General features: G+C 37.2%; 3 protein-coding genes across 3 annotated transcripts; 1 reads left to right on the top strand and 2 right to left on the bottom strand.

Annotated features, from left to right (window-relative positions):
• The first annotated feature begins 1786 nt into the window (after window positions 1-1786).
• On the top strand, window positions 1787-4019 carry LOC133793533 (protein LAZ1 homolog 2). The gene is made up of 8 exons (XM_062230863.1): window positions 1787-1957; window positions 2136-2192; window positions 2301-2409; window positions 2498-2685; window positions 2776-2864; window positions 2965-3214; window positions 3558-3788; window positions 3864-4019. Exons 1-8 carry the CDS (start codon window positions 1787-1789, stop codon window positions 4017-4019), a joined length of 1251 nt encoding a protein of 416 aa, XP_062086847.1.
• Window positions 4020-4035: 16 nt separating this feature from the next.
• On the bottom strand, window positions 4036-9675 carry LOC133797319 (uncharacterized). Its single transcript, XM_062235193.1, has 13 exons — window positions 9074-9675; window positions 8076-8225; window positions 7748-7960; window positions 7568-7657; window positions 7006-7122; window positions 6638-6907; window positions 6067-6223; window positions 5816-5893; window positions 5464-5564; window positions 5117-5287; window positions 4948-5022; window positions 4649-4738; window positions 4036-4461 (listed from the first exon to the last, which is right to left on the bottom strand). Exons 1-13 carry the CDS (start codon window positions 9464-9466, stop codon window positions 4141-4143), a joined length of 2226 nt encoding a protein of 741 aa, XP_062091177.1. The 5' UTR covers window positions 9467-9675; the 3' UTR covers window positions 4036-4140.
• Window positions 9676-10757: 1082 nt separating this feature from the next.
• LOC133797322 (protein trichome birefringence-like 16) lies at window positions 10758-15372 on the bottom strand. Its single transcript, XM_062235194.1, has 6 exons — window positions 14988-15372; window positions 14182-14330; window positions 13557-13880; window positions 13402-13470; window positions 12665-12860; window positions 10758-12181 (listed from the first exon to the last, which is right to left on the bottom strand). The coding sequence occupies exons 2-6, from the start codon at window positions 14327-14329 to the stop codon at window positions 11359-11361; spliced, it is 1560 nt and encodes a 519-aa protein (XP_062091178.1). The 5' UTR covers window position 14330; window positions 14988-15372; the 3' UTR covers window positions 10758-11358.
• Between the last annotated feature and the right edge of the window lie 8578 nt (window positions 15373-23950).

Below are 23950 nucleotides of genomic sequence, written 5' to 3'. Positions count from 1 at the left end.
AATTCTATAAATAAAACTAAGCAAACGTGCAATGTATGTTGCTGGTATCTAGTATGTATATATATATATACTAAATACAAACTACGTGCAATATGCACGTTTGCTTAGTTTTATTTATATAATTTATTAATTATTTTATTAAATTTATATTAATGTCATATAAATTTCAAATAAATATCTTATATTAATTAAATAATTTATTTATTTTTATTTAAGTTTATGTTTGTTCTAGTTTTTTAATTTGGAAGTGGCAACAAGATATTGTATATTATATGTTCAATGTAATATTAAATATTATACGTAGATTTTAAATTTAAGTTTTTAGAAGAAAAAAAACAATTTATTGCTAATTCATAGTAGATTATATTATATGTTTAATATGATATTATTCTAATAAGTAAGTTTAAGTTTAATTAAATTTTATTTAAGTTATAAAACATATGATTTTATTATTTTTAAATACTTATCATTATAAAATATCTCAAAAATATCATATATTTTTTTTAATTATTTATTTTATTTTATTTAAGTTTAAGTGTTTACAAACTATATTTAAATATAAGAATATTCTGTTAAATATAAGAATATTTTCTTAAAATTAACATTAAAAAAAATAAAAAACGGTTAAAACCAAGAATTTATGATATCTACACACTTATTATATAGAAGAGATATAAAAGCCTTTAGCATGTAAATATTTTTTTCTTGGTCACACATAATTTTGGAATGTCCAAAATAGATGTGAAAACTTAATAAATAGCCCGTTGATATTTAAATTAATCATTTATATCCATATAAATAATTTTTTTAAGTTTCTATCCATTTTTAGTATGATATTGACTAAATTACTCTTTCTACATTCTTCATAATTCATCATTTTTTCATAAATACAAATGAAACAGATCAATTTTAAAGATTAATATAATAAAGAAAATAATTTTATTTAGAAACAAAACAAAAATAAAATAACATAATAAATTACGCAGAGGGCATAATAAGGATGTTAAACAAAAAAAAGTTGTTATTTTTGTAATATTTTTGGACTGCAGTTATATTTCAACTTGAAATCTAAAAAAATGGGTATAGAATCTAATTTTCATATTTCCTTAAAATGTGACAAGAAACCTGATTTCACTAGTATAAAATGTATTTTTGTTAGAAAAAGTTTTGGAATCATATATAAATTAAAGAACTTTTTATATACCGTAAAAATGAATTAAAAGGTTTCTATGTAGGTATTAATAAAATAAAAAACCCGTAAAAAGGGTTCCGAATAAAAAATATATTGAATTACGAAGTCCAATGTATTATGATCAGACAAAATATCACGTCATCACGCGGATAAAACAATCTATTATATGATTAAACGATACTACGTACGACAGTCATCTGATCGTGAAAACATCTACCTACGAACGACAATAGTCTTAAGAAACGATAACAAAATACCGAAACGACATCAACATGGGGCAAAGAAACAGTAAACAGCATGGAACATCACATGAAGAAACGACAAATAGCCAAATTATATGTACACGTGTGGGCTTGACCGCCGACGACGGAGAAAAGTACACGTGTCCAAGAATTGACTCGTCTAGTGGATCGGAGGAGACTGTCCCGAACAAACTACGTGTAGCCACGATGAGGAATAAGTAAGTTTCGAGTATAATACACTTGTCAACGTCACAGGCTACTATCAAACCCAATACAACATCGGTTTTGATTATCATTTCAAAAGGAATAAAATTGTTTTTATTTCAGTTTTTCATAAATAGATTCAACAAAAATGGAATCTGAAGTAGTGATAAATAATGCTTATTCTTCAGGGTCTGAAAGTGAAATTTACAGGGATATTCATGAACCAGGGCTCATAGTCGCAAGCTGCTTTGCGGTTGTGGCATTCTCACTTTCCATCTTTCTCATATTTCAACATCTCAGATCATATACTAATCCTGCCGTCAGTTCCTCTCTCGTCTCTACCATATGATTACATTAACATTATATATTACTGTTGTTATATATCGAAAGATTGATCGGTTTTAGTTTTCACTTTGTCTTGGTTTTGGGCCCACATCTTATGAGAAAGAAAGCATTAGTTGGGAGCATATATAATAAAGTTTTGATGTAAATTTCAGGAACAAAAATGGATTGTTGCTGTTCTTTTTATAGTACCCACTTATGCCACTGAATCAGTAAGATTTTAATTATATTCAATTGTTTGCATGTTATTTTTCGCATTCTTTTTCTCCTTCTCATAAAGATTCTAAGACTAGTGATTTATTATGATCACCACTCAACAGATTATATCCTTGTGGAATCCAAAGTTGTCTCTTGCGTGTGACATTTTAAGAAATTGCTATGAAGCATTTGCCTTGTATTCTTTTGGAAGCTATTTGGTTGCTTGTCTTGGTAACTCACTCTTTCACCCTTTTATATATATATATATATATATATATATAAATATATATATATTATTTAATTGTTACAACTATGGCAGGAGGAGAAACAAGTGTCATAGAAGTACTTGAAAACGAATCAAGAAAACTACTCAGTAAACCACTGATAGAAGAGGCAAGTGAAAATCCCATTAATAAGAAAGATAGGTCACTTTGGAACTTCTTCACACGACCATGTATTCTTGGAAAGGATTTGCTGACAATAGAAAAATTTGGCCTTGTACAATATGTGAGTAGCTTCTTGATCATTTCTTTTCTTTTTTAAAAAAAATATATATTTATATCTTATATATTCTGATATCTTCTCTTATTAACCCAGATGATTCTGAAAACCGTTTGTGCCTTCTTAGCATTATTGTTGGAGCTCTTAGGTGTTTATGGTGATGGAGAATTTAAGTGGTATTATGGGTATGCTTCTCATTATACCATTTACCCTTTTAAATATATATTTTGATGACCATTTTTAACTTACCAAATTCTAGTTTTGACATCTCAACTTTGGTTGTAGGTATCCCTACCTAGCAGTGGTACTGAACTTCAGCCAGATGTGGGCTCTGTATTGCCTTGTGCAGTTCTACAATGTAACTCATGAAAGACTTCAACCAATAAAACCACTTGCAAAGTTCATTAGTTTCAAAGCTATTGTATTCGCTACTTGGTGGCAAGGTGTAGCTATTGCTCTACTGCGGGCTTTTGGAGCTATACCTAAAGAGGGGGAAGTACAGAGTGGATTGCAGGATTTCTTGATTTGCATAGAAGTGAGTCCCTTCACTCCACTTAATTCTCTTAGCCACTTTGTGTTTCTACATTGGCTTGTCTTTATTTAGTTTAAAACATTGATGCCAAACTTTTCAAGAAGCCATATTTTCTGGTTTAAAAATACTTGATGCACTTCCGTAATCATATTAGAAGGGATATAAACCAAACGTTTTGAAGTGCCCTTATTGATGTGGTCAACTTCAGCAAATTGTTTTCCGATAAGGTCATAAATCTTGAAATGTCTAGTCTTCTTGATTAAATCTACAAAGTTATTTTTTGGGGTATTGTTTCGTATACTCCTAAAGCAACGATGATGCAGGTTTATGTTTACTGGCTTGGCAGATGGCTATAGCAGCTGTTGCTCATATGTATGTCTTTTCTACGGAGCGGTACCACTATGTACCGGCGGCTATCAACCATTGGAGTGTGACCACTGAATCAAGCAGAGGAAAGCTTAGGTTAAAAGATGGTGACACCCCAGCTGAGCTTGAGAAGCAAGAAATTAAGGTTGAAGCTCCTGGAACAAGTGTCACTGAGAGTGTCCAGGACATAGTTCTTGAAGGAGGTCACCATGTAAGTTGAACTACTTCTCTTGGAAAAACAAGAACTAGATTAGTTGATGTTCACTCAAGTGCCAAATCTGTGCAGGTTGTGAGCGATGTTGTATTGACTATAAATCAAGCAATAGGGCCTGTGGAGAAGGGAGTAACGAAGATCCAAGAGACTTTCCACCACAGATCAGTTGACTCGGACGAAGAGGAAGAGACAGAGTTAAAAATTGAGGAACGTGTTGAATACAATTAGACAGATTATACATGTGTTGAACCAGTGTAACAAAACCTCATATTTTCATTTACACATCTCTATTACAAGTGTAAAAACTATATGCAACAGATAATTAAATAATCTGTTCGGACCGAAGTTTCTATTCATTGTCGGCACAACATAATGAACAACATTCAAGGCAGCCAAAAATTGCTAGTCCGGTGCATATCTGGGCTAGTACAATTGCACATTGGTCGTTCATCCGGGAACAACATTGGATGCAGCACATGCAGCAGCAGTGTCTAAAGATGTTGCCACAACAATTCGAAGCTGCCTTCACAAACATTTCTGCGACTTCAGGCAGTTTTGCCTCTTCACATCCTGGAGGAACGTTTTCAGCCGTTGCAGTCAAGTTACCGAAGCCAATACATAGACTTGGCAATGGTATCACCTTCTGCTCGGGTGGGCCTTTCTTTGGCACCTGTTTGTTAATTGTATATTTGAGATGGTTCATAAGAAAAACAAAAGCAATATATGGTTTTATGATAATAAACATTAATAGAACTGATTCTTGTTTCTTTCTTCCCATTCCCATCCATGTATCAAATCTATTATATTTGGTGGAAATACACTTTGCAGCATTGGTATTATGTAATAAATATTAGTACCTCATCTTGAACTTTCTTCCCTATTGTCTCAAGTACAATCATACGAGTATACTCGGATATTACCCCCGTCTGTATGCTCATTTTTGCTATCTGCCAATAAGAGGAACAGTTCATTATTTCATTTTACAGGAAGTACTGAACTTTTAATTCATGTCATTTACACTCGATAAAATAGTATTGGTCATTTAGATGTGGAAATTGGAAAAGTTTATCCACTTAATGTAGTAACATCAAATTAATAACAATTTTATTTTAGTTTTTACTTCTTTGGGAGTTAAAGTTAGGATCAAGCAACGAACCTTATCCTCGAGTTCTTTATTTTCTGAAAACCATGCCCGAGCAGTAAGCTGCTCAATCTGTTCTTTTGCACATATCTATGGCCCAAAAAATAAATAAAACAAAGTTAGTTAAATGAGGACAATTAGAAACTAATATAAATAAGCTCGCTCTCGCTAATAGATGCCTTACCTTGTCAAGTGGTACGTCCTTTGCATTATGTATTTTCAAATCTATTACAGAACTATTCAAACCGGCCAAGACACCTTTAGCTTTAAAAGAGTTGGGGAATGTTCCTCGATATCTGCCAGATACAAGTAGTGGACCCTCAGACGAAAGGTCTGGTATTTGGGTGGGAAACACCTAGCAAAGAAATTAAGGGGACGCAGTCATTGATTATGTATGCATTAGTCATAGGACATATACATTGAGTATAATGATTGGGACACACATAGGCCCCACTTGACAATATTAATGATTAAAATTAATTACACCGTATATGACACGTGAGAATGTAGTGAAAAAGAAGACCAGCATACCTCAACTTCATCAATACTATCCAACGCATCAAATGTTACATTTGAAAGAAGCAAAGATGAAGCTTTGGTAATTAATTTTTGTAATCGATCTTCCACCAAATCTGTCCGTCAGGAGAAATAATCAGCACATGAAATTTGGGCAGATCAGCAACTGGTTATTCTTATACTAAATTAACTCAACAAACTATAATCAAACTTCACGGACGGTTTCTTTTGAAATGCACCAATTGAATTCCTAATTCTTTATTTTGAAAACAACTCAAGGCTTTGTTTAGAACTAAGATTTTATCAAGTTTCTCGACACAAGTGAAAAAAAAAAGATAAAATATAGATTTATAGAAGAAACACTTGCCGGTATCATAAGCTGCATCATATTGTCCCCTGCTAATCATTGCAAGCATCCGCAAAAAATGGTGGTTGCAAAATGAGCCTGTATGAAACATAGATGAAGAGTTACACAGGAGTTTAACATTAGAACAGCTACAGCTAGATGAAGAGTCGCTTAAAGAAACCAAGTTCTCTACCTAACAACCATAAAGCGAGTGGATATGAAAATATGTGGAGCAACTTTAAAATCACCAAAATGAAGAGTGTAACCATTACCTATGCCAAAGGTGTATATACGTGGACACTTTGATCCCTTTTCTGCAACAAGTCTGTTCACTACATCACATATTTGTCTCTCATCTTCAACAGCACCATCAGTAACAAGAAATATCATTGGAGTTGAGCCCTGGGCATTTGATAGCATTTCTAGTGCCTAAAGCAAAAAATAAGAACGGAAATAAGCCCAATGCAACTCGACCAATGTTAAATAAGGTTGTTTATAAAAAGAATTTTGATTTAGCTATTTACTTCATAAAAAGTAGCTTCTCCTATAGAAGTAATTAAATCCAGATGTAAATTCAAATAACGAGGACACGAATCTTAACATTTTAGGCTAAAACTTGTAACTGATCCTAGTCCCTTTCGCTTAATTATTTTCAGAGCATATAAAGACGCATAAAAAATCAGAAATGGACAATCAGAACCATAGAGATGACTTCAGAAAGGCCTAGATTAAATACCAGATTTTAACTATCTAAACCTGCATACAATAATGCACCACTTGTGTGTGCAACCAAGAGGAACAGAAAATATATGGTGAATCCCAGTTGAAGAGGGGAGAAAAAACCTTGTTTAGAGGAAGCAATATATTGGTTCCACCACTAGCAATAAAATTCATGCTCATCCACTCAGTGGCCCTTTCAATTGCCGCCTTTGTAGCTACTTCCATCGATGTTGAGAACAGAAAAATCTCTCCATTAAATGCTATGATGCTAAAAGAATCTTCTAGATCAAGCTTAGAGAGAGCTTTAGACAGCACATTTCTGATATCATCAATAGGCTTTCCTCGCATGCTTCCACTTATATCGACAACAAATACTATATCCTTCCTGAATGCCTATACAATCAAAATAATTTGGATGATATATTATTGCCAAAAAAATAATCAAAGAAAGCAAGAGACATCAAGGTTCGATGAGGTACTATAGGACCAACCTTCCTATTCTGCTGGTTTCCTGGAAAGAGATAGGCATAGAACATCTCTCTTTGATCAACTTCATGCACCGATGGAGATTGCAAGAAAACAGTACCATGTATGCTGCTTGAAGAAACCTAAGACACATAAACAAGCTAGAATAAGAATGTTTGGAATCTGCACACTTCCAAACAAAAATGTAGTTCTGAACATCACTATCATTTAATTTCAAGTGGTTTTACAATGTAAAGGACAATCACTGAATAAGTTACTAGCCATGTAGTAGTCAGAAGCGGACTCAAAACTTTATTCTATCAAGGGCCTATATTAAATAGTAATATTGATTATATAAATAAAAAGTATGTACAAATAAAAAATTGGATGAAGGTATATTAATAAAAATATAGAAAATTCTATGTTAAAGAGGGCATATTTGATATTAGTATAAATATATACATAAAGGTCTAAAAATATTAAATAAAATAGGGGCAACTGCTCCCCTAGGACCCATTTGGGTCCGCCACTGTTAGTAGTATATATTACCATCAAGATGAAGCGGCAGAATATTCAGTTGAGTCTTACCGAGTATGAGAAGTTAAAGTCCGTACTCGACCAAGAATAGATTTCAGATTCGTATAAAAATCCCATTTTTCCTGCATGTCGCCTTACTTGCTGGAAAATCAGGAATTTAAATAAGACTACATAAGAAAAATAGACTACTACAAAAATACAAAGGACATTAGAATTTCAATAAGAATGCACCTTTAAAGGATGACTGACTGCCTCACATAACACTTCAGTTCCGGTACCAGCATTCACATTCAATTGGATCTTCTCTTTCTTTGAAATTTTTTTCACAACAGGAGTGACATAATCAGGAAAAGTAAAGGGTACATTCAAAGTGAACTGACCATCGGTATACACTAATTTCTGGGACCAACTCATGCTAATAGAGAGAATGGAACTCCCGTCAACCTTCAAGGAGAGCGAAAATAATTTTTTTAGTGAAAATTGAACTAAATGTATACACAGATATAAAAAAATCAACTTAAAGAATGAATTTTGACAGTACTATAATACAAGTAGGTACCTGTGGAACTGTCATGGTAAATATATGGGGCTTCAGGAAACCTCCATAAGTGGAGGATGCCTTTTCTCTATCCTTATTGTCTTCCAATTTTACCAATTGCGTACGATACGATTTTCTAGACACCTCAACCTCAACACCTAGAATTGAACCCTGTTAGCCAAATAATACAAACACATTGAGAACGGTAAAAAAAGACTGCATTTGTCAGTGACGAAACAAAGATAGAGAGAAAGCAATACAAACACATTGAGAACGGTAAAAAAAAAAAAAACATTACATTGTTCTTCTGACAAAACAAAGATAGAGAGACAGCAATACAAAACAATAAAACTAGTGAATAAAAAAGACTGCATTTGTCAGTGACGAAACAAAGATAGAGAGAAAGCAATACAAACACATTGAGAACGGTAAAAAAAAAAAAAAAACATTACATTGTTCTTCTGACAAAACAAAGATAGAGAGACAGCAATACAAAACAATAAAACTAGTGAATACTGACTCATGTTATAACTTCTCATCTGAAAATTTAACAATACCCAGAAACCAGCATCATAAAGAATTTTCATGGAACAACAAAGCTATTAAATAAATCATTTTGATTTATCTTCCTCGTGTTCAATTTTTTTTTTAAAGAAAACTTGATTTCTTTAAGGTTTATTCCTTTGATTAAGAATTCTGATTATTTCGTATTCAATCACACTTTCTAGCCGAAACGGCAAAAACCCAGCTGAGAGGTTCAGCTGTTTCAGAATATAAAACTGCGAAAGTCCGAAGTTTCCAAGTAGACATACTATCCTTTTCGGCTTAGCCACTAAGAACAGTAGGTTCAACATCTTCAACCACATAAAGAACCCAAGTTGGCCCAAGCCCTCGAACTTAACAATCTCAACTGGGACCCAATATTTTTGGCTAACTGTACTGGTAGCCAACACACCAAATTCACGGATGACCTTTTAAATTCCAAAATATTTTGTGTTCTACAGTATTCAAATACGCACCTGGTCACCCATGGGGATAGCAACGCGACAGCCACAGCTCTTACTACCCATAACACAATGAAGTCTCCAAGATCCGATGACCCTCACAAACGCCGTGTCCAAATAACATTCCACCTCGAGCTCAACCCCGTGCATATGTAACGGAATAAGCGCCGGGTGGTCGTTCCTGCCATGCACGTGCGGCTGGTAGCTCGGAATGTCTGGGTTATCAACAATAGCCGGGTCGTAGATCACCGCGTACACCATCGGCGCCGTCGGTAGATAAGAGTGAGTCCCCGGCTTCATCATCGCAGGCAACGGCTTCGGTGGAGCCACCGCTCTGTCCTTCCCGTAGTAGAGCCGCTTAGAAAGCATGAGACCATCTTCCACAGCCTTGTCGAATTCCTCCGCCATGTATACGGAGGATCAAGAAAGATTTCTTTTTTTTTCAATTTCTTTCTTTCTTTCTTGTCTAGGTTTTTTCGAGTTCGGAGAAAGAGAAAAAAAAAATTAAACTTTTTTAATTTAATTCTCGAATATGAGATTATTCTTCAACGGATATGAAATGAAATATGAATAGTATGCTTTTCTTCAAATGTAAGCTAAGCTAAAGCCTTTTTGATCTGTATTATTTCCATTTTCGATACACGGGGCTCTGGGTTAGTCTAGCTGCCCAAACGCCAAAAGTATGAGCCAACAGTAATGTGACACGTGGACGTGCATCAGGCTCAATCTGGAAGATTGCCGTTGATGAACGTTAAAATATAAATTTTTGGAATTTATTAGACGAACGTTAAAATGTTTAGATTTTAGAACGTTTGGAGGAAAACTCCAGTGTGGCAGCCACCATGTGGAACCACGTGTCCTTGTCATATCTATTTTCTGTGTTTTTTTTCTTTTTTAATTAAGTGGGACGGTGGAGCGTGTGGGACTTCAACTGACTAACTCCACCGAATCTTAACATGCTAATATCTTAATTAGTGGATTAACTTTATGCAATGTGAGTTTTTCTTTATTATTAATTTTCTTAAATATACGAAAAAAAAATATGCATAATCGGATTAGGCTTATCCCACCTCAATAACATTATTAAAGCACCAATAATAAAGGGATGATGTAACACCCAAATCTTTTTTTCTTTTGTTTTCTATGGCGTAGTAGTAGTGGCCTAACTGATCATCGCACTATGATTTTTAAAGCCATTATTATTAATCAATCAGATGGGGGGCAGCTCACATCACTCACTTAGTATGATTAATGAGCTTCTTTTCTCCATTGATAAATAATTTAATGATGAAATTAAACAGTCGTGATTTTAGCTAGTAATTCTCAAATATTATATTGCACTGATTTTACTTGCAACATATATATAATTTAAATTTAAATTCATCCATAACGTGCATGATTTTTAGGGGCATATACTTTAGCAGGCCAGTTACGCCTCCTATAAACTCTTAAATTTGACTAGACAGTTGTACCTATCTCTACCATTAAATAATTTTTTTATTTTTTTAAAATATATTTGCAATTTACAAATGGTTTCTTCTAAAGAGAGGAAAGAGAAAAATAGTCAATATAGACACGTGCTCATCGACTAGACCAGGCCACATATGTTAAGTAATCAAATTATACAATAATCAAACTGCTTTTATGTATACATGGTCCATAATTGACAGTCTTTGATGTCCTGCCCTACAAGAGAAAATCCTCAAAGGAAAGGTCTACAGACTACATCTATTAAAAAGTGCAAATTGCTAGCTACAGAAGAGTCTTTTCAAAAATGAACACGGATCGGACATAATCACAAAAAAAATTACACATTTATCGTGCATTGGATATAATTTAAGAGTAATAAAATTCCGAATGTCCTAAGATGTGTGTTTTCTAATCCTAAACAGAAGATACGACCAAATAATAAATGTGATGTTTGGTTGTAGAGTTGAGAAAAAGAAAAAACTTACATGGTTGTTTGTTCTCTCCAGTGTCTCCAACAACTAGGGAAGCACCAATATCAGCAAAACCGGGAATGAGGTATGGCTTACTAACTAACTACAACTAGTACATATATCTACTGATGCCAAGACCACGGGGACTAGCATGGTCGTTACTTTCAATCAAGAAATACCTATCACTTGTATGATTGCCATTTTCTTTCACATATCAAATTTGGGCTGTTCTCTATTCGGTGCTTCAATCATCCCGGATAATTGTATCATGTTGTAGAGCACAGCATTCAAAGACTGCCCTTTTACCTGTTCAGGGCATCTTGTGGAAACAAGTTGTGGTTTAGAATCAACTAGAGGAGACTATAATTGTGCGAAAAGAATTTCATTCCATGTATCTGGAAGGCCTGGTAAACACCAATGCAGACAATCAGATGATCCGGTTGAACTGCGGAACCAGGATATATGAGCCTCGTCCCGGACCTGGGAAAGATCCGTAATGTCCAACAGCTTAACTCCTGTTCCCTTCACTGCAGCTGCAGCAACAGAATCACTAGACTCGTCTCGATCCACTTCCTTGCCTATGGACATCGGAGTGGTATTGTCGCAGCTGCCCCCAGTGTTCCATTCCCCACCAACAAAATGCCTAGGTGAGATGGATCGATAAAATACTTCCAAATTAGGATATTTTGGTAACTGGGAGTTCACCCATTTGATAATGCTGTGAACTGTCAGATTTCTGGCCTTCCAAATGATTTGTATATTCTTATCAGTGTTTCGTGCACCTCTGACATGCATTACCCAGCGGTTTGCATTGAGCTTTCCACGATTCCAATGGTGCCCCGTGTTCAGAACCAAGACATCAAATCTGTGAATATTTTGAACTAAGAATGCTGCAGGACGATCAAGATGCATGGCATAATCTGTATTTGGATTTGACTTGTCCATAGGCTCTATATAGCAGAGGCTTGCTGACCAGTAGTAGAGAATGGTGGTATTGGTACTGGGGAATCGATATGCCCACCCACTAGGACGAGCATTGCCATGAGCACGAGCAATTCCATACTCCTCCCCAACATCAATGACATCATTCCTCTCATTACCACCAGTGACCATGCACATTAGAGACTGGAACTGCTGTCTGCCCAGTGAATCTCCAACAAAAGCCAAAGTTTTGTTTTGCATCCTGTAAAACAATGCAAACATCATACTCCTACATATTATTAGCGACTCAAAAATAACTTGAAAAAAGACGCGTGGAATAAGAAGTGGAGGCTAATCTACGAGAAAACGCCACAAGTCAAACAATCAAGGTGGGTGGGGAAGATGGTAAAAGCATAGTCAAAAAGTACCGAGCAACAGCATGTGTTCTCATAAAGAGAGAACCATCATGCACACCCACAACAGAAAATTAGTTCCACTAAGACAACACTAACAACAGGAATCCCTACACTTAATGCCATATTAATTAGAGCAGAGGAAAAGTTACATTATGGAAGAAAAATGTCAAGGACCAATCTTTCTGCATATGTCATCTCAGCAAGCTAGACCGAGCAACCAAAACAGGAAAGTTAGGTCAGATTCAATGATTTTGTACAAAATCTTGAACCATAATCTATATGAATTTCTAATCAGTATATTAAAAAACATTTTTAGAATCTTCTAGTACCTTTTTAAAAACTTAGAACCTTCAAATTCTTCCAATTGACAATCCTTTGGTTGCCACCGGAGCTTCTCATAGGCAAAATCTGTACGCCGTGTCATCCGGCAAGCCCACATCTCTGAAAGCCATTGCTTACAGCCGAACCCTGAATATAAAGACCGGTTGTGATCTACAACCCATTTTCCATTTCCATAATTGCAGGCTAGCACAACAAACAAAAAGATAATCACTTATCAGCAATATACATGGAAGAAAATAAAGATCTCAAGCCATTCTTAACATTCAGTAACCACCACTATGTGCATCCAACTAAAACAGAAACACGGACCATGGCAGAAAAGAAAAAGCATCACCAAGATATATAAATATGTAGGACTGATCAATGATTTCAATTTCAGAATTTGTTACTAATAGAGTTATCTTGTTTATGTCTTACGAATCATTTTGCTTATATGTCCAAAAGACAATGCCATCATCATATCATCAATTTATTTATAGGAAACAAAACAATGTGCAAATTGCAAATAACCAATCAATAATGACTCGTGAAATCACTTATTAATTTCCCCAAAAAAAAAATGATTGCTTAGACAAAATCAAACTTGCTAGATTGACAAGTTATAATATAAGCACACAAAAAACACACATTTGAAACTAGCTAGTATTTGTAGATTCTCTTGATCAAATAAAGTGCAGGAACAACGTACAAAATAAAGAGAAAAAAAGAAGAAGAAAGGAGAAACCTTGATTTACACTATGATCCTTCAAATTTTCTCCATTCTTTCCCCCAAATAAATCTGTAGGTGTAGACCCTGTCAATGAAAATGAATACACGTTTACAAAGAACTATCCATTTCAGGTTTTACGCCAAGAAAGCAGAAAAAGAACAATATATTACCATTATTCACGTTGGGAAGTGACAGATAATTGCTACTCATAATTTTACTGCTTTTAGAAGACCCTTTCACGGGACCTGCTGGAGCTGCTTTCTTTTCATTTTCTTCATGTTCCTTTTTTTCTTTTCCCTTCTCTTCAAGTTCCTTTCTCACTACGCTTTCATTCATTTCTGTTTTTTCATTTCCAATTTCTTTATTTTCTGTTTCTGTTTTTCCATTTTCTGTTACTTGGTTTCCTATTTCTTCATTTTCTGTTTCCGTTTTTCCAAGTTTTTCACTTTTAGAATCTTTTACTGCAAATGCCACTTTTTCTTTACCCAAGCCAACTGCAGGAGCATTCAAGAAATCAGTCTCGATACAAAAAAGACGAATAATGTCAGTCACACCACTATGAGTGCAGGCACTGCTAGTCTGCTATTATTGAATATACCCTTTTCTTTGCAACATTTCTAACAGTGGCTAAAATCTACATAAAGACTGAATTTAACTACATCATCCTCAGTCCTAACCAAGATTTTCTGGATATATTAAAAATCCATGAAGCAATAACTTTGGTTGTGAGCAAAAAACACTACACATAATGCTGGAAAAATAATATAAGATATATATATGTGTATGTAAGCTGACCTGGAGTCAATTGCAATCCGCCTTGGGGTGGAAATGTGGTAAGAAGCGGGGTTCTCTTCCATGTCAATACAAAAACGGTCGTGCACATAAGTAGAATGGTAACAAGAGACAGTTCTTTAGCCCTTAGTCCATAAAAACCTCCTTTCATTCTACAAAAAAAAAATAAAAAACAAACAAATAGATGAAAATCCATACAGTAAAAGGTCTTAAAATAAATGGATTATTTCATTCTTTCTTTTTCTCTTTTTCTCCTTTTTTTTCAGCAATTTAACTAACAGAAGATGCACATGAAACGAGTGCACAAAAAAAACATCCCAACTCTCCAAAATTTCAGGCCATTGTCTAACCTAACATGCCAAATAAAAAAAAAAGACCACAAACAGGGCACACGCACAAACCCACACACGAAGCAAGGCAAGGCAAGAGTAATCAATCACTCATGAAATGAAACATTATCATAAATTATTAATTGCAATCATTTCCCTAGCCCCGAAAAAATAAAACTTTACCAACCCCAATTCACAGAAATTGAGTTTTTTCATCTTCGACTGAAAAATTGGAAAGCCAAAATCACATGTCCATTTCACGAAACAGAGAGCTAATTAATCAGTAATTGCAAGGCTAACCCGAAAACCCATTTACAGATCAAAAGAATCATCCCATATAAACTCCTCCCAAAATATATAGACAAGAGCCCAAAATCTATAACAAATTGATCAACGGATCAAAACACAGTTCAAAGTGGATCTACTCGTGTTATGCATATCAAATAATGGAGCTCTAAAAGCATTCAAGAATAGAAATACCTGAAACGACTGGGCCCGAAAACTCACCGCAAACCCTCCTCAACCTACACCTGCAATCAAAATCATACAAATACTACCTGAATTTCTACAAAACTCATGAATCTCCCAAACAATGCAACAAGAAGCCGGAATCAATTCAATTATATTTTTATGTATAATTGCAAATAAATGTATATATATATCTAAATAATATATGTATAAGTAGGTTTTCTGATTCTTGGTAATGAAAACGGAGAATATTGAGGTATGTTGTTTGGCCAAAGGCCACTGACGATAAAGTCCGTACAGAGGAGGACAAAAGTGGTATCGAATCTATAGTGGAGAGGAAGAGAGACGATTTCCACTTCGTCGGTCTTTCATATATAAATATTAAACATAATTAACTATTATAAACATTTTTAAAATAATTATTAAAAATGGAGAATATGTATATTTATATATATAATATTGGCACCTCTGAACTATAAATATTTATCTTTCAAAAAAACTATAAATATTTAAAAACTAAAATAAAATAATTGTAACCAACTGCTTTTGTTCAGTATCCGTTAATTCTCGGCTTCTTTTCTAGACATTTTTTAATTTTTTTTCTTTATGAGAATAATATACTTTTTTTTTAATAAGAGGAAACGTCTACGTTTATTGATATGTAATAGCTATTTTTATTGCTTTTTTTAGGTTGATTTATTAACTAAAAAGTAAAACGTTGTTTATAAATTATAGTCTCCTTTTGCTTTCAAATGTTTAATGGGTCATTATTTGTTATTGTTGGGATGTACAATTTGAAAATGATTTCTTTCTTTGATAGCCAAAAAAAAAAACCAATTATATTAAAGTAAACAAAAAAAAAATAGTTGGGATTAAAGTAATAATATTAGTATCACATAAAATCCCAACAATAAAAGTAAAATCGTAATTCTGATAGGCTTGCTTGGATTTTTTTTATGTGCACTCTTTTTTTTTCTCAACCTTTTACTATGATTGGAACACTCAAATTACATACAATTTTCACACACAATAATATGCATTTAATCTCAACCACCCAATCAAAATTAATATGGTTTCACTTTAAAATATATATGGGTAAAATTGAATATACATAAAAAAAAAAAAATTGGCAATTTGAAGATAAATGTAACATTACTCTTTCCAAATGAACTTCTCAAAAATATTGAAAAAACAAATGTACACATTTTAATCTTTTTTTAAGTACAAAATTACCTATTTGTATTGGACAATTTGACTTTTTGTGCTTGATGAGGTACCCTATAAACAAAAATGCAATCTTATATACACATGATATTTCCATGCTACTATTTCACTTGTGTCCTCCTCCCTATTCTTCTCCCTCTACTATCATGGCCAAGGCCGACACCCCTCCACACCACCTACCCACCTCAATTTTTTTCTTAGTATTCTCGTGTCTCTTTCTCCCTTACCCCTCCATTTCTCATATCTATTTCCCCCTCCATTTATCTTCTATATTAAGTTATCCATGGAGATTAAAAAAATACTCATGATAAATTTTTTATGATTTAAAACTTAAACACACTAAAAGTTCAATTAAGACACTAATTTATACATTTTGAACAGACCGTTACATAATTTTTTGGTTTTTTTTTCAATTTTTTTGTGATTTTTTCAAATCTAAAACGTAAAAAATTTACAGAAAACTTAATGCACCTCGATACATCACGATTTTCATGGAGATAATGATTTGCCTCGATGAAATTTGACACATCTCGATGCACCTCGATGCAATTCATAAAAATACTTAACTTTTCACTCGGATGTCCATTTGAGGTGATTTTTTTTTAATTTTGGTATTTTTTTCAAGATCTATACGTTTTAGATGTGTATATACACATTTTGAGGATTTTAAAGCTTGAAAACATCCCAAAGTTCAAAACAAAACCCCAATTTTTTGAAGAAGGATATGGTTTCAACTTTTATACTTCTCAAACATGTATGTATATATCTCAAATGTGTAGATCTCGAAAAATACCCAAATTAAATAAAAAAATCACCTCAAACGGACACCCGAGTAAAAAGTTATGCATTTTTATTGAATTGCATCAAGTTTCATCGAGGTACATCAAAATGTGTTGAAGTGGGGCCTTAAAATCATGAATTTCATAATAAAACTCAATGCACCTCTATATACCTCGATGACAAGCTTGATAGGCCCTTAAAATCATGATTTTCATGATGTTGACTGCTTTTTTCGCTATCAACCTTAAGAAGAGAGATTAAAGAAATAAGTAAATATAACACAAGGATTTTTACGTGGTTCAGGTTATAAAAGAACCCTAGTCTACGAGTCTCTGGTATTAAGAGAATTGGAAGCTTGTGAGGGCAAGCTTCAATGGTGTATTCTCAGGCAGCGTTTAGATTGCTCTGAGTATAAGGTGTTTTCTCTCTAAAAAACCAACCCCTTTACAATGAGACTCACAGCTCTATTAATACTAATAATTTGTAATTAATATACATACTTCTCGTTATTGGGGGATTAATATTAATTCAATGCATTGGGCTGCATTGAATAGAGACCATGGCCCAAGTGAGATCCGTGGGGACCACTGCAGAAAGGTACCTACTTTATGAGGAACATGCCTCTGGTACTATCAGGGCATGTTGTACGTATTTCCATGTCAGACGGCATAGTGGGAGTGTGAATGGTCGAGTCGTACAATCGACAACACTGTAGGCGGATCGCCCAAAAAGGTTGTCAGGTATTCCTTTGATGTTGTTAACCCGCATTGGCTGACACCTGGCTTATTCTTTAGACTCTGAGGGCAAGGCCCTCCGCCTGGAATATAACTGATGGCAAGAAACCCACGGACTGCCAAGCAACCCTCAGGACATAGCCTTAGGAAGATGTTCGTAGCTATCGGGACATGGCCCTGGGGAGATGTCCACATCCTCCCTCTATCCGAGGGGAAATATCTCCGACTGTAGAATCGACCTCCCGAGGACTTATCCTCGAGGCGTGGCCTCATCGAAATAAGCACATGTCCTACTCGGATTGCCACATGTCCTACTCGGAGTGCCACATGTCCTACTTGGAAGATCACGTGTCCTTGGATGAAAATACGGACAACATTGCCCCCCCCCCCCCAAGTCTCTATTCGTCATCGAATAGTGGAGACTTAAAGCTGAGGAAAACTTCAAAAACCCCTCAAATAGGAACATTTGGACTTCTGCTGATGTCACTATGAGATTTCCTGCCACGTGTTGGAACCCCATTGTTGGGCCCATCAATCTATGCAATTAATGAAAGGTCAGTTCCGCAGCCCGAAACGTCTTTTACATACCCTAGGCATCCTTTCAGTTTATACTCGAGATTTCCCTTTTCCAATGCCAATGATCACGACCCACACCTCTATGATTTTCGATCCTTGGATTGTTCTCAAGTACCCATGTCCTAGATAAGCTAATGGTTAGGGTGAATTTACTTCGCCCCCAATCACCGGACCTATAAAAGGTTGATAGTCAAATTTTCAACGTTACTTTAGCCCATTTCAAATTTCCTGTGCCTTCAAACTCTTCAACATCTCTCAACCTCTTAACCCATTTTCCGACATTGCCTCCTCTCCAGCCCCCTTGCCACTCTAGATGACTGGTGCGAAGCCTCGTACTTCTGGGTGAACGGTAAACTGTTCTTCAAAGTTCGCACTCGGTTCAACACAATTCGACGCTACATTTCGAGTAAGTGTCCTTGAACTATGACTTTTTGTTTTCATGCATATTAGAGGATTTAGGATGCATGCTTAGGGGTTGTCTTTCAAGCCTTTCAGAGGATGTTATTGTCTTATTTGCAGTCATAAATGGGCAGTGTTCTGGGGCGTTTTTCCTTAATTTGTGTCTTCGACCGGAATCTGGAAACCTCATCTTCGATGGTGTTCATCTTTTCTGGTGGTGTCTCTGGTGTCAAGTACTTGGCTCTGAGGACACCCTAGCGTCATTAGTCTATTTCTTTCTCCTTCCCCGAGCAGTTGTCTTAGGGGCTCTCATTTTGGCCCAACTTCCTTCGGGTCAAGGTGCTAACTGCTTGGTGTTTGTTTTCAGATGTCCGGGGAGCTTCATCAGCTCCACCAACAAGGGTTCTACGCCTTTGACAATGAGATTCTCTAGATGGCCCGAGAGGCAAAACAACGATCCAAGAAAGGGAAACAAGTGGCTGGTGGAAGCCAGACTCTTATCGTACGGGAAAGCTCGAAGCCGGCAGTGGTGAGACCTCGCAGAACTGGCCTCTCAGAGGAAGAGGCCAACGCTGGTCCGATGCTGTCAGATATCCCATATCCTACCATAGGATTTAAAGCAAAAGGCATTCCGAGTAAGCTATGGCATCGGGGTGCCTTGGCTAAAATACTCACCAACTATGAGGTAGGTAACAGTGAAATATTAGTGCGTCTAGCTCGGGAGGATGAGAGGGCGCACAAAAGTATTCACGGGCTCGAGCCCTAGAGCGCCTCACATCTCTAAGTGGGTGCAGCCCTGCCGCTGCATCAATACTATGTCGACTTCCTCAAATTTGTCAGCATAACCCCATTTCAACTATCTCCGAATGGCTATCGGGTACTGGTCGAGCTCTACATTCTAGACAAGATCAAGAACTGGCCCACTCTGTAGCATCCCAGATTTGCTAATAAGGCTTAGGGCCTTGATTAGCATGTCTTGAGGGCAATACTTGATTTATTATGTTAATACGTATGTGATTATAAATGCATGTTTAGGTGAATTAAATATGCATATGGGTCCCTTTTGGCTATTAGGGGCATGTTTATAATTTTAGCCCGTTGAGGGCATAAATGCTATATTTTATGTATATTGTGATTGATACCACGTGTGAGTGGTGATATATTTGTGATGCACGATCCGAGACTGTAACGCCCCAACTCCAGGGACCATTACGGTGTGCCTTGTAAACAGTGCTAAACTCGCTAATCGAGTCATTTGGCCAAAATCGTGTAACTAAGTATGATTAGCGGTTTAGGGATTAATTTTTTTGGATAAGATGAAACGTTTCATTAGAACGTTTAATATATATATTGGGATCCCAAAACTATAATCTCAGAGTCTACTACAAGAAAATATTTACAATAGGTCGTTTTATGCGGCAAAACAGGGTTTAACTCTAGTTCCCCTTTAAACCTCGGCCGTGGCGGACGAGCAGCTGCATATGTACGCGTCATCACCTAACCTCTCCAACTCAAGGATGGTCCAACTTTCTTTTGCCTTTACCTGCACCACATAGCACCCGTGAACCGAAGCCCAGCAAGAAAACACAATATATCATGATATAATATCAACAATGTTCATAATAATCATCCAGGACCAACAGTCCAAACAAATAGGTGACAATCGCAAGAGTCACCAATACGGGGACAGCACCCTCCAGCCATGTGACGATAGGGTCACCAGGGTTTAACAGATAAGTGAGCATCTCACTAGCTTTAACAGGATAGGTGCATGGTGATTAGTCACCAACATAACTCACTGTATACAACTGCCAATGCTAAGGTATAGCTGATCCAAAATCAATCTATCCAGACCTATCCAGGATTCAACTACCGAGATAAGCTAGGGTTTAGCTTGCCTTAATTCCTCACCCCTTTCCATGGTGATACTTTAAAGAAGATAAATTCTCCTACCTGGAATTCCACATTCCTGCTTTTCAATTCTGTAAAACTTTTCCATTTATTCTGAGAAATGAGCAACCAAGCTTCAATGTCCAGCAATCTCATTAATCCCCTGAACCACCTCAGGATCCAGATATACATTAATGCATTCATCTTATAAGATGTTCCTTCAATAATAATTGGATAACCCTCTCTCTCTGATTTACCACCAGTCTGAGAGTATTAATCTGCATTGAATTTTACCTCTATTCTCATGGCCTTCTTAACCCTTCCAAAACTTGGAAGTCACAATAAAGTCTTCATCTAATAAGATAGACCTTGAATTCCATGAAGGAGATTTGAATACTGATCAGCTGTACCATTTACTTATCCTTGCTGACAAAGATGAACTCACTTGGACTACCAGTCCACAATGACTCAATGCCAACTTATGCTGATCCATCGACCTGGTTCTTCTCTCTCTCGGTTCTCTCTCATCCTTCTAAGGACACAGCTGGTTCTTGGAATTTTGGAGGAGATTCAGAAGTTAAGGCTTAGAACCTGGGAAGGATAAGCTTAGGGAGTTGGAGAACTAGTTTAAGCTCGAATTCATCCTTGAGGTAAGGAACCTATCACTGAATTATTTTAGTTTCTGCTGAGTTTTGGTTAGAGTTATAGGTTTGCATGTGAATTAGATTCTTAAGTTTAATTTGGTTATTAGCTGAATTTATGTGATTATTTATGGACTTGTTATGGAGTCTAGACTGTGTGGAAGGAAAGTCCAGGCTTAATTCTGGGTTTAGGTATTGATTTGGGTTAATTTTAGAGGAATTGGCTCGGGGAAAATGTAGAAAGAAATGGTGATTTTCTTGGTTTGGAGGCTCAAGTTGCGACCATGTTCTTCAGGTGTCGCGGCCTGTGTGTGTGAAGAGGTTGGAGGCCTCTGCTTACCAGGCGCGCCGCGGCCCAAGGAAGGGAAAGCCGCGGCCCGTGTCTCCCAGCAAGGAGGCATTTTACCTCTGTTTTTGGGCGCACCGTGGCCCTTAAGGGGCTAGGCCACGACCCTAATTCAATGTATTGGTTGTTTGAAGGTTTTTGGCTCGGGAACCCAAAAGTTAAGGCTCGGGAAGGATTTTACCACCTGGATTGGTAGAATCTAAGGTCCCAGAGACTAGAATTTTATCCCAAAGTTATTTAATGGATTAGAGATTGATGGATGGCTATTGTTGATGCGTTGTGACTAGGTTTTCAGTGAGGCTCGGGTTAGAGGAATGTGTTCGGGATTTTGGTGCTTAGGAAGCTTGGGACACAGGTAAGAAAACTGTTGTACCCGTAGAGTAGGGTGTGGCCCTATAGTTTGTATTGCAGGGCATGGCCCTATGTGATTGAATTGCAGGGCATAGCCATATTGTTTATGTTTTGTATTAGTTTAAGTATTTGTTGATTATATGCTATGTATTGCATATTTGTGAATGAACGATGAAGCCCGAGAACGGCAGGAAGCCGAGTACGGCAAGGGGCCGAGAACAGTGTTAAGCATGTGGAGTGTCAAGCCGAGTACGGCAAGGGCCGGGAACGGCGCTAGCACACAGAGTGCAAAGCCGAGTACGGCAAGGGCCGGGAATGGCGTTGAGCACACAGAGTGCGAGCCATTAGGGCAAGACCCTTCTCGGATGCTGGAGTCATCCTCACGGTGAAGACTGCAAACCCAGGGCCTGGTAAAGCGCCTGGGACGGCATGGCCACTATGTGTTTATCCTGTTGGCTGTTTTGAATTATATGATAATTGATAGTGTTATATTATTTTATAATATAATGTAAAATTATATTATATTATAATATAATGTTTTAGATTAAATAAATGTGACAAAGTGTGTCACATATTGTAACATATAATAAAGAGTTACAATATTTAGATATATGAGATATATCCAAATAATGTAATGTTATCCCCATTTCCTGCATGGGCTCTGGGCTTTCGTCTTGGCCCGCTGTTAGAGGGCCGGCTTGGCCCGTGGGCCCGGCCCAAGGTCTCTTGGTATGGAGAGTGCCCTAGGGGCCGGGTATGGACCGGGGACTCGAGACTGGGCCCATTGGAGTGTCCGTGATGCGCCTCCGGGTTCGTCCCTCGATGAGGATGTTCCGGGCGATGCCCCAAGCGTCCGGATCGTCGCGGCCTGTGCATCCTGGTCTCGGACCCTGATATGGTCTGGACTTATGGTAAATGGAGCGGGCCAACGGTAAACGGATCTGGATCACCTGATCCCCAGTCGAAGGGCCCAAGCGTCCAGGACCCCGAAGCCGCCTCATTCCACGTGGGCGTTGTCCCCATTTTTCGCCTGCAGAAAGGGTCACCTCGAGAATGCACACTGATGTGTCAGGACTGCGCAGCCAAATACCCTGACTGGTCTTGTCTCCTGAATCAGCCTCGTGACTCGAAGTGGTCAGAACCAAAGCGTCGTTTTGCCGGGCGAGGCATAGTTCTAAGGTCAACCTATTGGGCCTTAGCTGGTTTGAATTCCGTGTATGTTATTTCTTTTTGTATTGGGCCTCCACTACAGAGGTCGCTCGTATCCGTTTCCCCGATGGGCCTAGGTTTGGTCCGGCCCAGACCCGGTATTCCCATCAGCTTATAAATATAAGCCACAGAGCACTGTAAACTCTCTCTCGATCCCAGGAGAAAGACAAAATCTCTGTCGAAAGATAGAGAGAAAACTCCATTGTAAAAGCTTCTTCAAGCTCTAATAACATAGACTCGTGGACTAAGGCTAATTAACGCCCCAACCACGTAAAGGCACTGTGTCAATCTTCTATTTCCGTTATTATTATTAGTAAATATTATTCATTAATAGAGTTGCCGAAAATCTCGGTTAACAGTTTGGTGCTTTCATTGAGAGCTGAAGGAAGCTAGCGCCAACGTCAGGCCTTTACTACGATGGTGAACACGCGACACACCACCTTCGACCCTACCAATCCAGAGCAAGGTAACGGAGACCCGCTGCCTTCTCAGCGCATTCCTCAGGACCTGCCCGAGGACGTGCCTCCTCAGAAATCCCACCAAGATGAGTCGCAGGACTACGAGGGTGGGGCAGAGTACGAAGTGGAAAACGAGGAAGAGTACTATGAGGAAGAAAATGAGGAGTATCACGACGAAGCTGCGGATCCCACGACCCCCTGCGACGATCAGCAGGATTTGGAGGTGACTAAACTAAGGCAGCGAGTCCTGGATCAGGAAACCAGGATCGCTGAGCAAGCGAAGGCGTATCGCCAAATGCAAGAGTCTCTCCAAGCCCTGCAGGCGCTCATGGCCGCACAGGGTCCGGCAGCCAACCCTACAGCTGGC

Source organism: Humulus lupulus, chromosome 8 (genome assembly GCF_963169125.1).
Source record: "Humulus lupulus chromosome 8, drHumLupu1.1, whole genome shotgun sequence".
Taxonomy (NCBI): Eukaryota; Viridiplantae; Streptophyta; class Magnoliopsida; order Rosales; family Cannabaceae; genus Humulus; species Humulus lupulus.
Note: the sequence above shows the minus strand (reverse complement) of the source record. Positions and strands in the feature narration are given on the sequence as shown.